The 16,199-nt window shown below is 38.1% G+C and overlaps 4 protein-coding genes across 9 annotated transcripts in view; 2 read left to right on the forward strand and 2 right to left on the reverse strand.

The window, feature by feature from the left end:
• Nucleotides 1-1,750, forward strand: part of Pgant2 (polypeptide N-acetylgalactosaminyltransferase 2) — a 112,623-nt gene extending 110,873 nt beyond the window's left edge. Inside the window, exon 10 of the mRNA XM_034318306.2 lies at nt 454-1,750. Coding sequence (XP_034174197.2) covers nt 454-723 — 270 coding nt within the window. The 3' untranslated portion in view covers nt 724-1,750. The remainder of the gene's footprint in view (nt 1-453) is intronic.
• Nucleotides 1,751-3,205: 1,455 nt separating this feature from the next.
• Nucleotides 3,206-5,172, reverse strand: dbe (KRR1 small subunit processome component homolog dbe). The gene has a single exon (XM_034318314.2). It carries the CDS (start codon nt 4,909-4,911, stop codon nt 3,889-3,891), a length of 1,023 nt encoding a protein of 340 aa, XP_034174205.1. The 5' UTR covers nt 4,912-5,172; the 3' UTR covers nt 3,206-3,888.
• Nucleotides 5,173-8,313: 3,141 nt separating this feature from the next.
• LOC117601500 (arrestin domain-containing protein 3) lies at nt 8,314-11,303 on the forward strand. Of its 2 annotated transcripts, none has more exons than XM_034318310.2 (8): nt 8,314-8,529; nt 9,108-9,260; nt 9,354-9,568; nt 9,695-9,886; nt 9,968-10,176; nt 10,270-10,490; nt 10,569-10,697; nt 10,774-11,303. In XM_034318310.2, exons 1-8 carry the CDS (start codon nt 8,415-8,417, stop codon nt 10,788-10,790), a joined length of 1,251 nt encoding a protein of 416 aa, XP_034174201.2. In that variant the 5' UTR covers nt 8,314-8,414; the 3' UTR covers nt 10,791-11,303. The 2 variants fall into 2 exon arrangements, with proteins under 2 accessions (XP_034174201.2, XP_034174202.2); XM_034318311.2 differs by having other exon boundaries at nt 8,343-8,529; nt 9,128-9,260.
• A 366-nt stretch (nt 11,304-11,669) lies between these two features.
• lolal (longitudinals lacking protein-like) overlaps nt 11,670-16,199 on the reverse strand; it is a 64,765-nt gene continuing 60,235 nt past the window's right edge. For 3 of the 5 annotated variants that reach the window (XM_076688776.1, XM_034318318.2, XM_076688775.1), the window contains 3 exons: nt 14,595-14,827; nt 14,312-14,526; nt 11,670-14,193 (listed from right to left, as the gene is read on the reverse strand). In XM_076688776.1, coding sequence (XP_076544891.1) covers nt 14,332-14,526; nt 14,595-14,783 — 384 coding nt within the window. In that variant the 5' untranslated portion in view covers nt 14,784-14,827 and the 3' untranslated portion in view covers nt 11,670-14,193; nt 14,312-14,331. Of the gene's footprint in view, nt 14,194-14,311; nt 14,527-14,594; nt 14,828-14,937; nt 15,246-15,342; nt 15,510-16,199 lie in introns of those variants that run through there. The other 2 variants (XM_034318316.2, XM_034318319.2) reach the window with 2 other exon arrangements.

The raw sequence follows: 16,199 nt of genomic DNA on the forward strand, positions 1-16,199 counted from the left end.
GTTTCACTATCCACTGAAACGTATATACATATCCTCTAACTTGATCCTAACTACCCTAACTCACTGACCTGAGCCTAACTGAGACCTAGTTTACATTAATAGAGCGAATGGTAGCGCTAGGACGTTGAAGTGGTGGAACTTTAGTGCTCTACCATCTTGCTGTCCTGACTCTAATTTTTGAGCTTTGATTAAATTTCTAGAAATTTCAATTACTATCACGGTCAGGTCGGCTGGTTTTCGTCAAGGCCAACGTTTTGGGCCACTTGGCTCGCGTTCCCTTTGAGGGTGTTTTCATTTATCGGAGAAATATCAAAAGTTTCTCCTCCGACCTTGGGGGGAATTAAAATAGTAACCCCCCCCCCCCCCCCCCTTTAGATGCAAGCCAGCACAACGGAGGGCATTCCTCGAATAATAAATATCACAATGATCTGACTAGTACGTTTAATGTTTCAGGAATGGGGCCTGACCAAGGACGGTCTGATCAAGCACCACGACCTCTGCCTCACTCTACCAATGTACGCGAAGGGTACGACGTTGCTGATGCAGATCTGCGACGGCAGCGAGAACCAGAAATGGAGGCACCTGGAGGGTGGACTGATCCGTCATTCGAGGATCCCTGTATGCGTGGACTCAAGATACCACGAGCAAAGAGGGATCACAGCGGAGAAATGCGATTCGAATGCCGAGACGCAGAGGTGGCACCTTTACAACCATAATCACTAGCTCGCGAACAAGAGGAGCGGTGGCTCGTGAAAGTCGCGGTGCCGTCGTCACTCGCGAATGACTCAAGGTGTGCGTTATCTGATCAGAAGAAGACGGGTCGATTTGATCAGGACCAGCGATCTGATCGATCCTAGATCAAGATTGCTTAACAGAACCGGTCGATGATCGATGGACCTTCCTAGAGTTCATAGGCGATTGTATGATATTATTATTATAATTATATACTCGTATCGATGAGACTGTCGCGAGAGATTCTCGATCAAAGCGTTAGAAACAGAGAATGAAATTCGCTAGCGAGTCATTGAATTTATTATTTTGTCCAAGGAGAGTAGATTGTTGCTTCTTATTTTTCATTTAATCAATTAGAAAGCGGGTCTGAGGTGTTTCGAGAAAACTTTTGTAACGTCGGAAAATATTCCTTGATACCCAGCCCTGCTTTCCGTGTACTTTGCGTCCCGGTGCATTTATCTTAACGTCGATGATCTCAATCGTTTGAAAACTACGAAAGTAGACTTAATGAGAAACAAAGAACACCGATGATATTTTAACTCGGTAATATTTTAAGCAAACTCCAGTGACAATTGTGCACTTTGAATCGAAGCATTTATAAAGTTTCAGGTTTTCTATTTTTATTTTTTATTTTAATCGATTGCGAAGCGAATCGCAGTTACTTCCAAAGCGTTGTTTTTATCAATTTCTCATGTTTTAACGGCCTTAAGCGATGAGAGGCGAATGGAAGACAGTAGCGATTCTTGTTTATTTTTAGCTGAACTTATTACAGCATCGACCTCGGTCGCGGTGTGAATTGAATGATGCTTCTCGATCAAAGGCGTGCGCTATGATTCTCACAAAAGAGATTTATTTTTGTATAAGAAATCGTATACTTACTTGGTTGTGCGAATACAAGGACTCGACGTGTTCGTGTACATACACGCATACGAAGAACGCGTTGTTCTTTACCCCGAAGACACGTTACGTTTGTTCGAAGATCCTTCTAATAGCCTGAAAAATGAAATTTTTTTTTTTTTCTTTATCTAAGGACGATGCGTACGAAATCGTATCGTGTATCTAGAACGCGTCGAATCGATTGGCAAGGAGGAAAGACGACTAATACAGCAATACGTAGCAAGGGGATGATCTTTTGTACACTTATACTTTCACGACGACAATGATCTTACTGCCGTCGTCTCGCATTGACACTAACCACACGTTCGTACGTAACATAAGTATATAAAATACGTGCATCGTGATTACGCTAACGAAGTTACTACTGTAAGCTTTTGTATGATATTAACAAGCGCGCCCTTTTAATCGCCTATACACACGCTCGTAGCTTTACGAAATGCTGTACATTGAGAGAGAGAGAGAGAGAGAGAGAGAGAGAGGTTGTTTTTACTCGAAATATTAGGTGATACTCGATAAGATTCGGATTGAAATTAGTTGGAATTCACGCGATCGGCATTAATGAATTGTAAATACGAAATAAGAATCTTGCGCTTTAAAAATGATGCAAGTTCAATCTGTCTATACGATTTCGCATCGATTTTCACGATACCTTATACATACTCAAAGGGTTAAAAAATATTGCGTTCTTATTTTCATTCGATGTTTGTTTAATTCTGTGTTCATTTATATCAAGGTTTCGGGGCCGGCCCTGGGCCTAGGCAGACTATGCGGCCTAGGGACCCCATAAGACGATTTTGCGACTAAGAATGCAAGAAGAGTAATGTTTATTTGAATATTAATCAAGGTAAATGCAAATCTAAATTTCGTTTAAACTCTATTGCCTTTTTATCAAACTAAACCACAATAATTACAGCTGAGTCTATTTTCTCTGTTCCCGGGAAAGTCATTCAGAGATACAAGACATCGTAAAGGGTGCCAATCCCTATTGCTTCCTTTCAGTATACTGTAAATACTTCTACGTAATCAATTTAATCGTCTGTCTCCCGTCCTAAGACGTCTCTGAATACTTTCTCTGTTATCAAAAAAGAACACATTTAGTATCGGGCAAAATTGGACATTTTTTTTTAAGCCTTTATCGTTAAGAAATATCATAAGTAATTCGAAATTGTACAGCAAGTGAATTGCTTGGAAATATACAAGGTATCAAACGCAACCACATTGTTCACCGCTTTCGTCGCGTGCTTCTCGTGAAAGACAACCATAATCGCGCTTAACGAATTGTACATAACGCGTCTAGAAAACGTAAGCTTACGAAACACGTCGTACTTCCATGAATCTGTAAACTGTAAAAAATAACGAGCGACTTAACGTTAAGTTAGCCGAGCAATTTAGCTCGACGACGAGCACACTCGACTTTGGTGCTCGAATCATGATACAATAAGTGATTGCACTGTACATTGAAAACGAATATTCACGATTTCTCTCGTACGATACGTTGAATTGTTCATTAGTCTTGTATTTGTTAAGATAAAGCCTCGATTCGAAAGGCTGTGCTATCGTGAGGGTGCAACATGCCTCGATTTCTTGAAACGTGTTCAAAAAACGAGGCTAAGTGATCTGTAACGTTAAAGGTTGTTAGTTTTTAATTACGTCTGTTACTTTTACTTTACTTGTACGATATTCGTTCGAAGAGATTCTATAGATCGAAGACTCGGTATGTGAAACCAACGTTTGGGTAATGTTTAAAGATAAATGGTTTTTTTTATCGTTCGAAGTCTTCGTTTGTTGATGAAGAACGAAGGGAAATACCGGAATATCCCTTCTATTAAGCTATAACGAAATTGTAACGAATTTGCAATTTCTGCTAATAAAATAATTCCGAAAATATACATATATATACATAAACATAATGGACGTTCGTTTTCCAGTCCGAATACCTGTCTTCAAACTGTACACATTGTATTTCTACGACTCTGTATTTTGCAAATGTATGATATCGAACTGGAGAAATAATATGTATAAATATATACAGTATGTATATGTTTATATGTATTTATACTTGTATGGTAAGGATGCGATATTATGGTACTTATAGGAACAAGGTTTTCTAATAAAACAAGTGGAATTATTCCAGAAACTTATGTGTTTAATTAAACAACAATTTACCAACAAACGTGTTATTTTTATTAAAAATATCGTATATAAATACATCTATGAACAAAATTTCTAAAAACGAGTCTTGCTATTCACAAAAGATCGCTACGATTGTCCCCCGCGTTTCTTCAATCCTTTCTTTACTTTCTTTTTAAACTCATCCAAGTTTATATCTGTTTCTTGTTCCTTCTTCTCTTTAGGTTTCTCTTCAGGAGGTACAAATGCTTGTGCTCTGCGCTCTTGCCTCTTCTTCTCAGCTTCTTGGTGTCTAGCTTCTTGTTCTTTCTTCCTCTTGGCTCTCTTCTGCTCCTCCTTCAAGAAGTATTCACCAGATGCTATCATCTTATCTATCTTGCTTTCAGTTTGCGGTGGTGGGAATGGAGTATAAGGTTTCTTCTCCTTCTTCTTCTTAGGCTGTTTCCTTTTGCTGATATTCTTGCTGCTGAACTTTGGAAGGAACCTCTCCCAATTTTCATTCTTTAATTTTGGGTCTTTACCTAGCTCTCTCTTGATCATCAATGCTTTAACATTATAAATTGGATGAATGTTTTTCATAGTGTCTTCTACGATGCGTCTAACTTGTTGCAGACCTTTGTAAGGACCCAGTGCAGCCACTGTTTGCCCCTGTACAAGTACATAACAATTTGTTAACAGTTCAATGGATTTCAAAGTACATCCATTCGGTCCAATAAGCCTCTGACGTCTTTTAACAAACTTCTCTCTGTTTCTAACAAGGGAAGATATCTTTATAATATCTGAACCGATATCATCCTCTAGCACTCTGACAGCCTGTTCAAATGGAACAGATCGTGACATAAGTTTGATCATGTCACGTGCCTTAATGATAATGTAAGGATCCCATGTTTTTCTCGTAGTTTTAACTGTCATGCTTCCTTCCACCAGGTCCAATTCTGCTTTAACAGCATGCTCGCCCAAAGCTTTTTGAACAAGCGGCCAATGTTCTTTCAAGTAGTGTTCTCTGTACTTCGGAAAAAGTGTCGCAAACGAACTTTCTTCTAACAGACGACTAGGATTATCTTCCGGCTTAAAAGCTGGAATTTTTAATGACCAAGCATTGTCTACCGGTCCGGTCACTTTAGGACCGTCTTCTTTTTCAGAATCACTCATTTTTTACATTTAAATATTTTAGTGTTCTATCATTGCACTGAACTACAAACTATAACCTCAATTTAAGACTAGACATCAAGGGTTTTGAATTTGTGCCTTTGGAATGCACGCCATCTGCTCTATCCTATTATAAAATTGTGAAATACTTCGCACCGCAAACCTACATGAAGCTAGCCGGAAGGAATAATAAAATATGATTATTTTTAATTTTTCTTAGTGTATTTCGTTTGTAAATCGTTTGTGATTGATTGTGAGTCTATTTTTAACGTTTGTGACAAATTAGTTCTTTTGTAATTAGCAATTTTATTTCAATCATGATGTGAGCCAAAACTTTTTAGTAATTTTTTATAATAAACATATTTTGTAATAACTGATAACTGTAATTGATCGGAAATCGTTTGTGATTTACAAATATATCATTTTCATTGTTTGTGAGTGAATAATTTCTTAATTATTTACAAGTTCGTACCCATCACTACCTCGAACAAGTGAGTTTCACGATTTGTTCGTTTTTAGGTCTTATATTTCGCTAGATCCGGTCGTACCCATCACTATTCCGAACAAGTGAGTGTCACGACTTGTTCGCTTTTAGGTCTTATATTTCGCTATTTGCATCGGGGTCCCTGACATCCCGGTGGCATAATGTCGGTATGTACCGTCACCGGTATCTCGGGGTCTCGGATACCCCAAATGCAAGTGTCGGTAGGCAGAGTGTCATTGGTGCTTCGGGGTCCCTGACACCCCGAATACCATAATGTCGGTATGCAGAGAGAGTCACCGGTGCGTCGGGGTCCCTGACACCCCGAATACAATGAGGTCGGTATACAGAGAGAGCCACCGGTGCTTCGGGGTCCCTGAAACCCCGAATACCATAATGTCGGTATGCAGAGAGAGCCAAAGATGCTTCGGGGTCCCTGACACCCCGAATGCCAAAAGGTCGGTATGCAGAGAGAGCCACAGATGCTTTGGGGTCCCTGACACCCCGAATGCTAAAAGGTCGGTATACGAAGAGAGCCACCGGTGATTCGGGGTCCCTAAAACCCCGAATACCATAATGTCGATAAACAGAGAGAGCCACCGGTGCTTCGGGGTCTCTAACACCCCACGATGTATCAGGTCGGTATCCAAAGGGTGTCATTGGAGCAGCGGGCTTCTTGAAACCACTGAATGAAATCAGGTCCGTATGAAGAAGGCATAACCAGTATAATAATCGTCCTCTCATTTCTTCCAGAGTTTATTTAATTTACTTCATTTATTTTTTTTTGCTTATTAAATAAGCTCACCGAATGGGAATAACATTTATGATTATATCCCTCTTCTGGGTCTCAGCCGAGGACCCCATTTATTTTACCTTTTTCGGCTATTTATATAATTTTATCCCTCATTATAGGCCAAGGCCATTTCAGTATCCCTTACATCCCTGCAACCCTTAAATACCTCTTTTTTTTTTTTTTTAAACGTGGTGGGAATCTTCAGAAAGACACCTTCAGCCCCCCTGGGGAGGGGCCGGAGGTAGTGTGGGATTTTTACCCACTAAAACCACCACGGTGGCCTGCACTAGGGCGGCAGGGAGGGTCCTTTGACCCTCCGCCATGTGCCAAACTCCGCCGACATCGGGGGCCACACCCGATGCCGGTACTTCTCAGGCCGCGTGCAGTGGAGACCGGGCCCCCAGCCCCGAACCCCTACGGAATTCTTTTACATCCCTCGTTCCGTTACATCTCTGCATCCCTTACATCCCTACATTCTTATCATCCCTACATTTTTATCATCCCTACATTCTTTCCAGCCCTACACTCTTTTCATCCCTACACTCGTTTCATCCCTACACTCCTTTCATCCCTACACTCTTTTCATCCCTACATTGTTTTAATCCCTACACTCTTTTCATCCCTACATTCTTTTCATCCCTACATTCTTCTCATCCCTACATTCCTTTCATCCCTACATTCTTATCATCCCAACACTCTTTTCATCCCTACATTCTGTCCACCCCTACATTCCTTTCATCCCTACATTCCTTACATCTCTGCATCCCTTATAATAAATATATTATAAAGACTGCTTCGAGTAAAGGTAAGTAAAGGTAAGTTAGTTCCTTTTTTCGCCGCCAGAGGGCGCTGATTCAATATCGAAATTTTAGTTCACATTTTTGCCGCCAGAGAGCCAGAAATCGAGCATGATATAGTTCCTTTTTTCGCCACCAGAGGGCGCTGATTCGACATCGAAATTTTAATTCGCATTTTTGTCGCTAGAGGGCCAGAAATTGAGCGTGATATAGTTCCTTTTTTCGCCACCAGAGGGCGCTGATTCGACATCGAGGTTTTAGTTCAAATTTTTGCCGCTAGGGGGCGCTATTTTCGAGAATTTGGCGAAAATCTGACTCGGTTTCTGGCCCTCTGGCGGCAAAAATGTGAACTAAAATTTCGATGTCGAATCAGCGCCCTCTGGTAGCGAAAAAAGGAACTAAATTTGTTTAAAAACGCAGGCTTTATAGCCGCAAAAGTTTCAACTCAATTTCAGGGAGGTACTGGGATGTATGGAATGCAGGAATATAAGTGATACAAGGATGTAAAGGATACTGGCATGAAAAGGATATAAAGAAGGCAGGAATGTGAGGAATGCAGAGCTATAAGGGATGTAGAGATGTGAGAAATGCAGGGATGTAAGGGAAGCAGAGATGTAAGGGATGCAGAGATGTAAGGGATGAAGAGATGTAAGGAATGTCGGAATGTAAGGGATAAAGAGATGTAAGGAATGTAGGGATATAAGGGATGAAGCGATGTCAGGAATGTAGGAATGAAAGGAATGTACGGATGGAAAGAATGTATGGATGAAAAGAAAGTAGGGATGAAGTGTGCTCTTTGCATGTAAACCTAATCCCATAAAGGGGTGCCTGGGACCCCGTAAGTCATGACCCTTCCAAAATAGACATGTCCAGTCATACCGACTGCCGGAGGATCGATCGGTAACTCACCAAGTAGTTTGTGCCATTTTTATATAGGTAACGCTGTACTGGAAATTAAAAAAATTTTTAACATATGGCGGTCTTTTTAAAAACAGCGCATAACTAAAGAAATCCTATATATGATTTTTGCTATCACAAAATCTATATGAATCTATTCTTTACTACTAGCAATATTAAAACCTCAATACGTACACACGTAATGTATGTAATATTTACCATGGATTCATAACATCCTGTTTACAAAACATTCTTCTTTTCCTTGAACAAAAGGAAAGTCAAATTATACGTAAATCTATAATCGCAGAAGATTAGAAAAGACCTATCAAAAAGAAGCAAACGAAAAAAAGACAAATATTTCCTCAAGTATGAATCGAACTGAATGATAACGATAGATATGTAATCGTTACTTATACACATATGCTGCATATATTGATATTCGTTTAACCGATACCAAAGTCGTGACATCAAATCAATCGATGCTAGAAATCAATCGCACAATGAGCTTGCACGTTGCATGTTGTAGTGTTAATGTATAATGTCGCTAAGACAGTTTCGCGTGGAATTCGACCGATCAAGTGCCACATACGCGGCTGGTGAAACTGTCGTGGGAAGAATTATAGTAGATGTTGCTAGGGAAAAAATTGTTAGAGGTGAGTGTCAGAAGAACTATTAATTTGCATGTACAAGGTAGTGGCGCGACGATGCAAACATTTGATACAAAATGAAACATAGAAATCATTTGTTCTACTTAATACAATGTTAAATATTCAGCATAATTGCGTAATAATTACTAACAATAAGAGCAATTTATGCAAGCGTCATTATTTGTTACGGCGAACGGCTTTTATCACAAAACGATAAATCGCACCTGATTATCTCTTGATTTTGTCAAGAATTGATTACTCCGTTATCGGTCTTCCTAGAAGCAATGTCTGTCTTACACTTCCGGTCGGTGAAAGATGTACACAAATTCTGTAACAGCGTTATTATTCAAAATTTTAATTTCAATTTTATAGCAGCCTCTCGTTATATTGCCGCGAACGGGGATGTAGGGTTGGAAAATTTAGGAAGAAAGATAAGTAGCATTAACATACTTAAAAATCCTCGTGAGGATCAAATCGCTCACGTGGCAATATAACAACCGTCCATTACACTATTAACTTTACTCCTAAATATTAGAAATGGAACATTAACAAATCATTTACTCAAAATGTACAATAAATTGTAGGGCTGTTTTTCTCCGTGAAGGGTGAGGCTTATGTTCGCTGGACAGAAAAGGAAACGGTGACCAGAGGCAATGAGAGACGTACTCGTACCGTAGTTTTCACCAATTCGGAGCAATATTTCAGCTTCAAATACAGCATTCTAGGTAACCAGAACTGTAAGTAGCAAATTCTATAACACGTAAGAATTTCAATTGGTGTTATTGAAAAATGGTAAAAAATGGTAATAAATTTGAGCAAAAATGTTTCAGCGGGCTCACGAGTGAAAATTGCTGAAGGACAGAATACGTATCAGTTCAGTTTCCAGCTACCCCAGAACATTCCCAGCAGTTTTGAGCACCAATACGGTCACATAAGGTACACGGTGAAAGCTGTGATCGACAGGCCATGGAAGTTCGATCACCAGAGCAAATGCGCGTTCACGGTGGTCGCCGTATTGGATCTGAACGAGCACCGTGAAATATGCGTAAGAAATTATTTTTCATTTTTTAAATTTCCTATATAAATATATATATGTCTCATTCCCGTAACGCTTTAAATCCCTACTTTTTTTAAAAATGTTCTTAAGTTATTATCATATTCAATTAAATAGCTGGGAATCGACGATGAAATTCAAAAAGAATTCCACCTCTGCTGTTGCCTGTTCAGTAAGGGTAAATTAAATTCGCATGTCAGAGTACCAATCACCGGATACGTTCCGGGACAAACTATAGAAACAATGATAGACTATCAAAATCTGTCAACCAGTGTAGAGATGACCAAGATCAGCGTGAAGCTGGAACGAGTAAGCGAGAGATTCTACGAATATTCATGTTAATTGTAATGAATATTAGATGACCATTTTCTTTTTATATTTTGTTCAAAGGCACTCACGTTTCATGCCTCATTACCGAGCTACAAAAAAAAAAGAGAGAACACCGAAATCAAATCTACTAGATTGTCTGGTCCCTTTCCCACCAATGGACAAAGCGTTATGGAACTTCTGGTACCACCCATACCACCATCTAATTTGGAATTTTGCAGTATCTTAGATTTGGAATATAAATTAATTGTTAATACTCACGTTTCGGGAATGTAAGTACCGTTAATTGGAAATAGACATTATCTTATAGGGTGTAAACTTGACACCAAAAGGCAAACAGTAATTCATAATGTTCATAAAATTAGGCACAGCAAAATCAGCAAAAGTTACCCTATCTTAATTGGAACAATACCACTGTACTCGTTCATAAGACCAGATCCCATAACGATACCGATGCCAATGCCACCTACCGCACCTTTTTCTCCGCCTGACGAACAACTGGATACTTCTTCGAAGCTTCTACATTCGGCTCCTGGTTTCGTTCATTCAAATCAACCAAGCACTTCTACCAACTGGGACAATATACGTAAGAAATTAACGATGATTTGTATTTAGATGTTGATATTAACAATACTGATTTTCATTAATTACCTTTATTATCCAGCACCTCCATCTTATGAGGAATGCATGTCGAGGGCTGACAATATTAAAGATCAAGATGAGTCGAGTTACGTGATCGGTGCGAGCGATCCTTTTGCACCTAAGTATCCTGTGTTCAATTATCCAGTGCCGAGTAAGTTTTTATTTATCATATAACAAATCAGTTACGCTTTATTTTTAAATTTTCAACTATCAATATTCTTTTTCAGATATGCATAGACAATAAAGGAGAAAGAAGTTTCAATCAATGTAAAAAAATTTGTGAATATCTACCTCTATAATTCTTTAAGCTGCCTTCATATTCTTGTCATTATTTATCTTTATATTTCCTATTTATAATATACAATATCGAGTATAGTAGACTACCCCAAGAAAAATGGTGATTAACCCCCCTTCGCCGGGGTAGGGTGGAAACATCCCTGAACAGAAGGGTTACCGACCTCCCCTGTAGTCTTATTTGCATTCCCCAGTTCTGAAGTTCATGGCCCTCACCACAAACCTTCCGACCTCCGGACGCCCATGCTTCCCCTTAGGCGGTCCCGAGGAGACTAATCTGAGTAGGGTAGAAGGCCCCTTATATATAGACCTGTGGCGGACCACTGCTTGTACAAACGCTCGCGCGGGAAAATTTGAATTGATATTCTTGTTATTCGCACTTTTCAGTTACATATACTAAATTTTTTTTCCTTGGAAAGCCTACTTTGCTCGATACTACATAGTACTCATATATTTACAAATAAATAAATATTTTTATTAATAAAGTTTCATTGTTTTCTTTTCCTACCGTTAAAAGAAGTAAGGGAGAAGCAACGATTTTACGAAAATGGTATATATTTACACAATTTATTTCATATTTCAACATCGTCATATTGTAATTATAATCATCATCGAGTCACGTTATAATTAGCAAAAAAAAAAAGGAAAGAGAAAGGGTAACGAATATCATCTCGAAAAGGGAAAACAAATAGAATAGAATTGCATGAAAATAGGAGTATAAAAGGAATGAGAGATTCGTCGGTAACAACTTCGGCAACCAAGAGATTGCAAATCGGTCGTTCTCAAAAAGTTCAAATAAAAAAATAAAAAGAAGAAAAGAGTAAACAAGAAAAAAAAAAACAGGTTTGCGAGAAACGTGTGTCATTTGTACGCGTTTGTTTAATGAAATCGAGAGAAAAACGTAAGGAAGGCTTATCAACAAGTCGCGAACTTATCTCGAATCCATTACTCATATATAAACATCTTCTATTCTAGGTGTATATTAGGTGAACTTTACGCTTTAGCAAATACACACGGTACGATTTGCGTTTTAAACCACCAAATGCCCGATGAACGTGTCATTGTAGGAACTGAAAGCAACCATCTTAATGTTAAAGGCTGACTTAAATACTGTCAATAGACACGGATCTTCACTTTTCTTTTGTTTCTTTTTTTTCCATGCAACTTATTGTCGGATGTCTGTGCAAGATTTACTTTCTGCTGTACCATTTGTTTAGGGATAAATAAACGAGTAAAAATTGATAATATGCGGCTGGTTAACGAGGGCAATAAAAATTCAGTTTCAATTCTGTCTTTAATATTAACGTTTGTTGCAACTGGTCCCATTTAGTATATTTATTGTTTTTAGGTGCAACAATCGTTTGTTAACGCGTTGAATGCCGGTGATCGGTATCACGAATATAATTAAATAATTACAATAAAAAAGATCAAAAGACAATTCAATATCATGTATATCAGTTTTGTAAAGTAAAAAGTAGCAAATTAAAAATAAATTTCAAAAATGTAGTTAAGTACGGCGTTCAACGTGTTATGTGCTGTTAATTTTACTGAAGTTAAATCGCTTGTTACAATCGATTATATACACTGAACGCAATTATTCACGGGAACATCCGACGTTCAATCTAAATAAAATCTATACGCTACAATTGGTTTACATCGTTTTGTTTTCCCAACGTGTTTCTGGTGCAACGGAGACAACAAATGAGTAATCCTGAACTGGCATTCGGTGTCGTAGAAGTACTCGTGTTTATTTAAAATACGAGTTTAGAAAGAAAAAAGGTATTCGTCGCGTCGAAAAAAATGATATGCTTCATTCTTTTTTTTTTTATACGAAATTACATTGCATTAAATTTCAACAAACAAGAAGGATGAACAAAATAAAACGAATAGAGCCAAGAATTGATTACAAATATATTGAAAGGCGAGAAAAAAAAAAATCTGTGAGTTTCTAAGAAATAAAGTACTGAATGCATTGAAGTAATAAAAAATAAAATAAAATAAAATAATATCGATGAATTTCCGTGCGATACATGTTGATACATGTATTCTTGACTCGATAATGTTTCCTGACTTTTCATTTTCTTTAAAACTCTCTGATTATCCTGATTTTCTTCGGGAGGGGAAAGGAACTGTGCGCTCCGACTTTACAAAAATTTGCTTCGCTTATATTACAATAACCTTCCCTCGACTTAAGACATTCAACCCTTAATATATTATTATCATAAATAAATTTGGTCTATCGGTAATATTGTGAATACGCCGGTACAAATACTGGCAGTATTTGGTTAAGTAAGAAATCATGATCACTAGAAGAGGTAACCGGTACCGAATGGATTTTATCTGTTACGAATTTGAAATATTCGGTGTTGAGAAACGACACGATTCATCAATCCACGTACACGCAATTGTTTTTCAATCCTTTATCAAACAACAAAAGAATCATTCGCATAGAAGTTTTATGCGGGGAAGAAAATATAACGATCACCGCCCAAATTTTGTTTCCCTCTTCAAACTATATCATACATACACGAATATCATTTTCATATCTTCGGTAGTCTGAAAAATAACTGCATGTGTAATAAAAGAGAGCGATATACGACACGCATGTTACAACTTCCAGTAAACTTGATTTAACATTATTCAATGGGATAATCGGGGTGATGAAGATCTGTTCACGGTTCACGATTGAAATTTCTTCCAAGTCGATACCAGAGAGTGTGTTAACAAAATCTTACAACTATGCACGATGTTGGAAAAATCTTAATGTTTCTGCAAATGTTACGGTAAAATAGAATGATGCTGTAACGTCTACTGAAAAGAAAATCATAAGAAAGACTTCGTAAGACTGAAGTATAGACCGAAGAAATTTGAATACCACGTAAACAGATCTACCGCGGAACCGCCGATAGGAAAGTATAGTGAGTCAGTAGATTCATTTTAAAAAACAGTAGTTGCAAAAGATGTCTTTTAGCGTTTCCGTTTGATTCACAAAACTGTCTTGTGTATTGTAAACTATCGTGACCCACTTATTACTTTTGCAGCACTTTGTTTTAAAAAAATAATCAATGTTGTCGCTACCACATTATGGCGCAATGGGTTCAAGACAAACATCAACATTTCATCTCTACCGTATTTGTATACATACATTCAATACAACATTAACATTAACTGAGATTAAGAAAAAGGCATAATTTACATTGTCGCTGTGTGTTGATCCAAGTCATGAACCAGAGGACACTGAGTTGTGCACACGTAGCGTGTGTTTTTTTTATAGTGTGTGGTATATGTCTTTACGCAATCACTTTACATTATTACACTTTTCTTTTTTATCAGTCCGCACACTTCCCAAAATCCTGTAAGAGGAAATATACGTTCCTCGTTTGAAAATTTCATCGAAATATCATATAACAATTTTTGCCATTAAATAATCAAAGCCTTCTAAATTGAGAAATATGTTACATATTATCTTACCATAACTATGAGTGAAACTTTTAACCCTCTCTCTTGATGGCACCTGGTGCTTCTGCCAACCCTTTAACTTTCAATCGATCAGCAGTTTTAAGAAATGCAGGCAATTGATCTTGTGAAACATTAACTTCTCCCGCGTACATGAACTCCAAAATAGCCTGAAGGTGACTGTACGCAACATCTTTTAGAATTATAATGGGGTGTTTGGACGGATTTTCCTGAAAGAGCTGGATGATTAGCTATCTAATGATTAAAAAGTTATGTTGAAATTATCACAATAACATACCTCTAATAAAGACTTAAAATATGGACTACAAGCAGATAACACCATCTTGTGTGCTTTACAAGTCTGACCGTCGCAAGCTAATGTCACATCTGTAAAACTTTTTTCATCCCGTAAATGTTTAAACGATGATACCATGTTAGATTGGAAATCATTCCATTTAAGAAAAAACTGCTGCTGTTCATCTGCCATTGTTGACGCTCAATGTTCTAATGTTCTTCAATTGAATCTGAAAGCTGAAACAAAAACGTTCCAAGTCAGATCAAATAAAATAACATGAAAATTAATAATGTTAACGCTATATAAATAACATAATAAAAACATAAGGGGCAAATTAAACACATACGTGCGTTAAATTAACGAAGAAGAAAATGATACAAGCGTAAGCTTATGGTAAAAATTTTCAAGTATTGTTTTCAAAATTCACAACAGAATGTTGCTATATCACGCGGAATCCTGTCTAACAGATTTCGTTTAGGTTAAGCCAAAAAAACATTCAGCAGCTCATGCCCGACGCGTTCGACAGCACGCGACAAAGCAGAAAGAAAAACAAAAATGAAGCATCGAATTGGAACATAAATTGATCCTACTCTAAAACTTGAAAACTCTTTGCATGACGTGTTACTCGCATTTTATCATAACAATACGCGTACATCCGACGGACCGTTCCGTCAAAGGTACTCGCAGGCCCAAAACGGCCCAGCAACGCGAAACCCGCCAGAAAAATAACCTAACGAAATTTGTAACTCACCTTCGATCGTTGGATCGGTGAATCCTCGATGGGAACGGTAAATCACAAAATGAACGCGAAAAATATATATTGCCGAAAAGTTTTTACACGAATGTTACCAATTTTTTGTTGTGGCTAATATCACGGCGAAGAAATTCGGTCGGATTCGGAACTTTCCGTCGCGGATCGGTTAAGAAAATTCTGTACCGACAGCCAGTGGTATTATCGTCGTTACACGAGATGCCGCTGTAAGCGTCGATTTTCATCACTTGGTGGAACATTCGAAATTCTCGCAGCAGAAAATGTCAATCCAAAATTGTGTATCGAAGTCATTGCAGCGCACAAAATGCATTTCTGTATGTATTCTTAATGCGTGCGATCTTCCGGAACCGAAGTACTATATAAAGAACAGAGTCAGTATAACAGAGTAACTATTTAACTGGTTCATTAGTTACTCTAAATTTGGACTGAACTGTTCGGTGATATACTTTAGCGCATAGATAAAAATATAGCCGAGCGAGCGCATCGTTCGTCAACCGTTTCATTACCGTAAATTCTGAGTAAGGATCTCGCGTCTATTAGCGATAATATCCTCTCTCACTTTGTGTTACCGCTAATTGCGCAATCTCACGCAAGCAATTGGACAGATATCAGCATGCGTTAACTGACAAATCAAATGTACCCGCTATTACATAGAAATCGGTTCCGATCGAGTGGACAACGATGACGGCAAACGATAATCGTCGGTTTGCTGTTCCCGCGAAACAAATCGTTCGTCCCCTGTGCGTACAATATCCAACGATGTTCGAACCGCGGCTAGATCTTAGATAAGATCGTAGGTGGAGGGAACGAAAATCGACCGGGAAACCTTTCGGTTT

Source organism: Osmia lignaria, chromosome 6 (assembly GCF_051020975.1).
Source record: "Osmia lignaria lignaria isolate PbOS001 chromosome 6, iyOsmLign1, whole genome shotgun sequence".
In the NCBI taxonomy this organism is placed as follows: domain Eukaryota; kingdom Metazoa; phylum Arthropoda; class Insecta; order Hymenoptera; family Megachilidae; genus Osmia; species Osmia lignaria.

Excerpts from the sequence above, each read along its gene's own strand:
- dbe (XM_034318314.2), bottom strand. The coding sequence starts at position 4,911 with ATGAGTGATTCTGAAAAAGAAGACGGTCCTAAAGTGACCGGACCGGTA.
- LOC117601500 (XM_034318310.2), top strand. The coding sequence starts at position 8,415 with ATGTCGCTAAGACAGTTTCGCGTGGAATTCGACCGATCAAGTGCCACA. Across the intron at positions 9,569-9,694 it reads ACGAGCACCGTGAAATATGC|CTGGGAATCGACGATGAAAT; the intron begins GTAAGAAATTAT and ends TCAATTAAATAG. Across the intron at positions 10,177-10,269 it reads AATACTCACGTTTCGGGAAT|GCACAGCAAAATCAGCAAAA; the intron begins GTAAGTACCGTT and ends TCATAAAATTAG.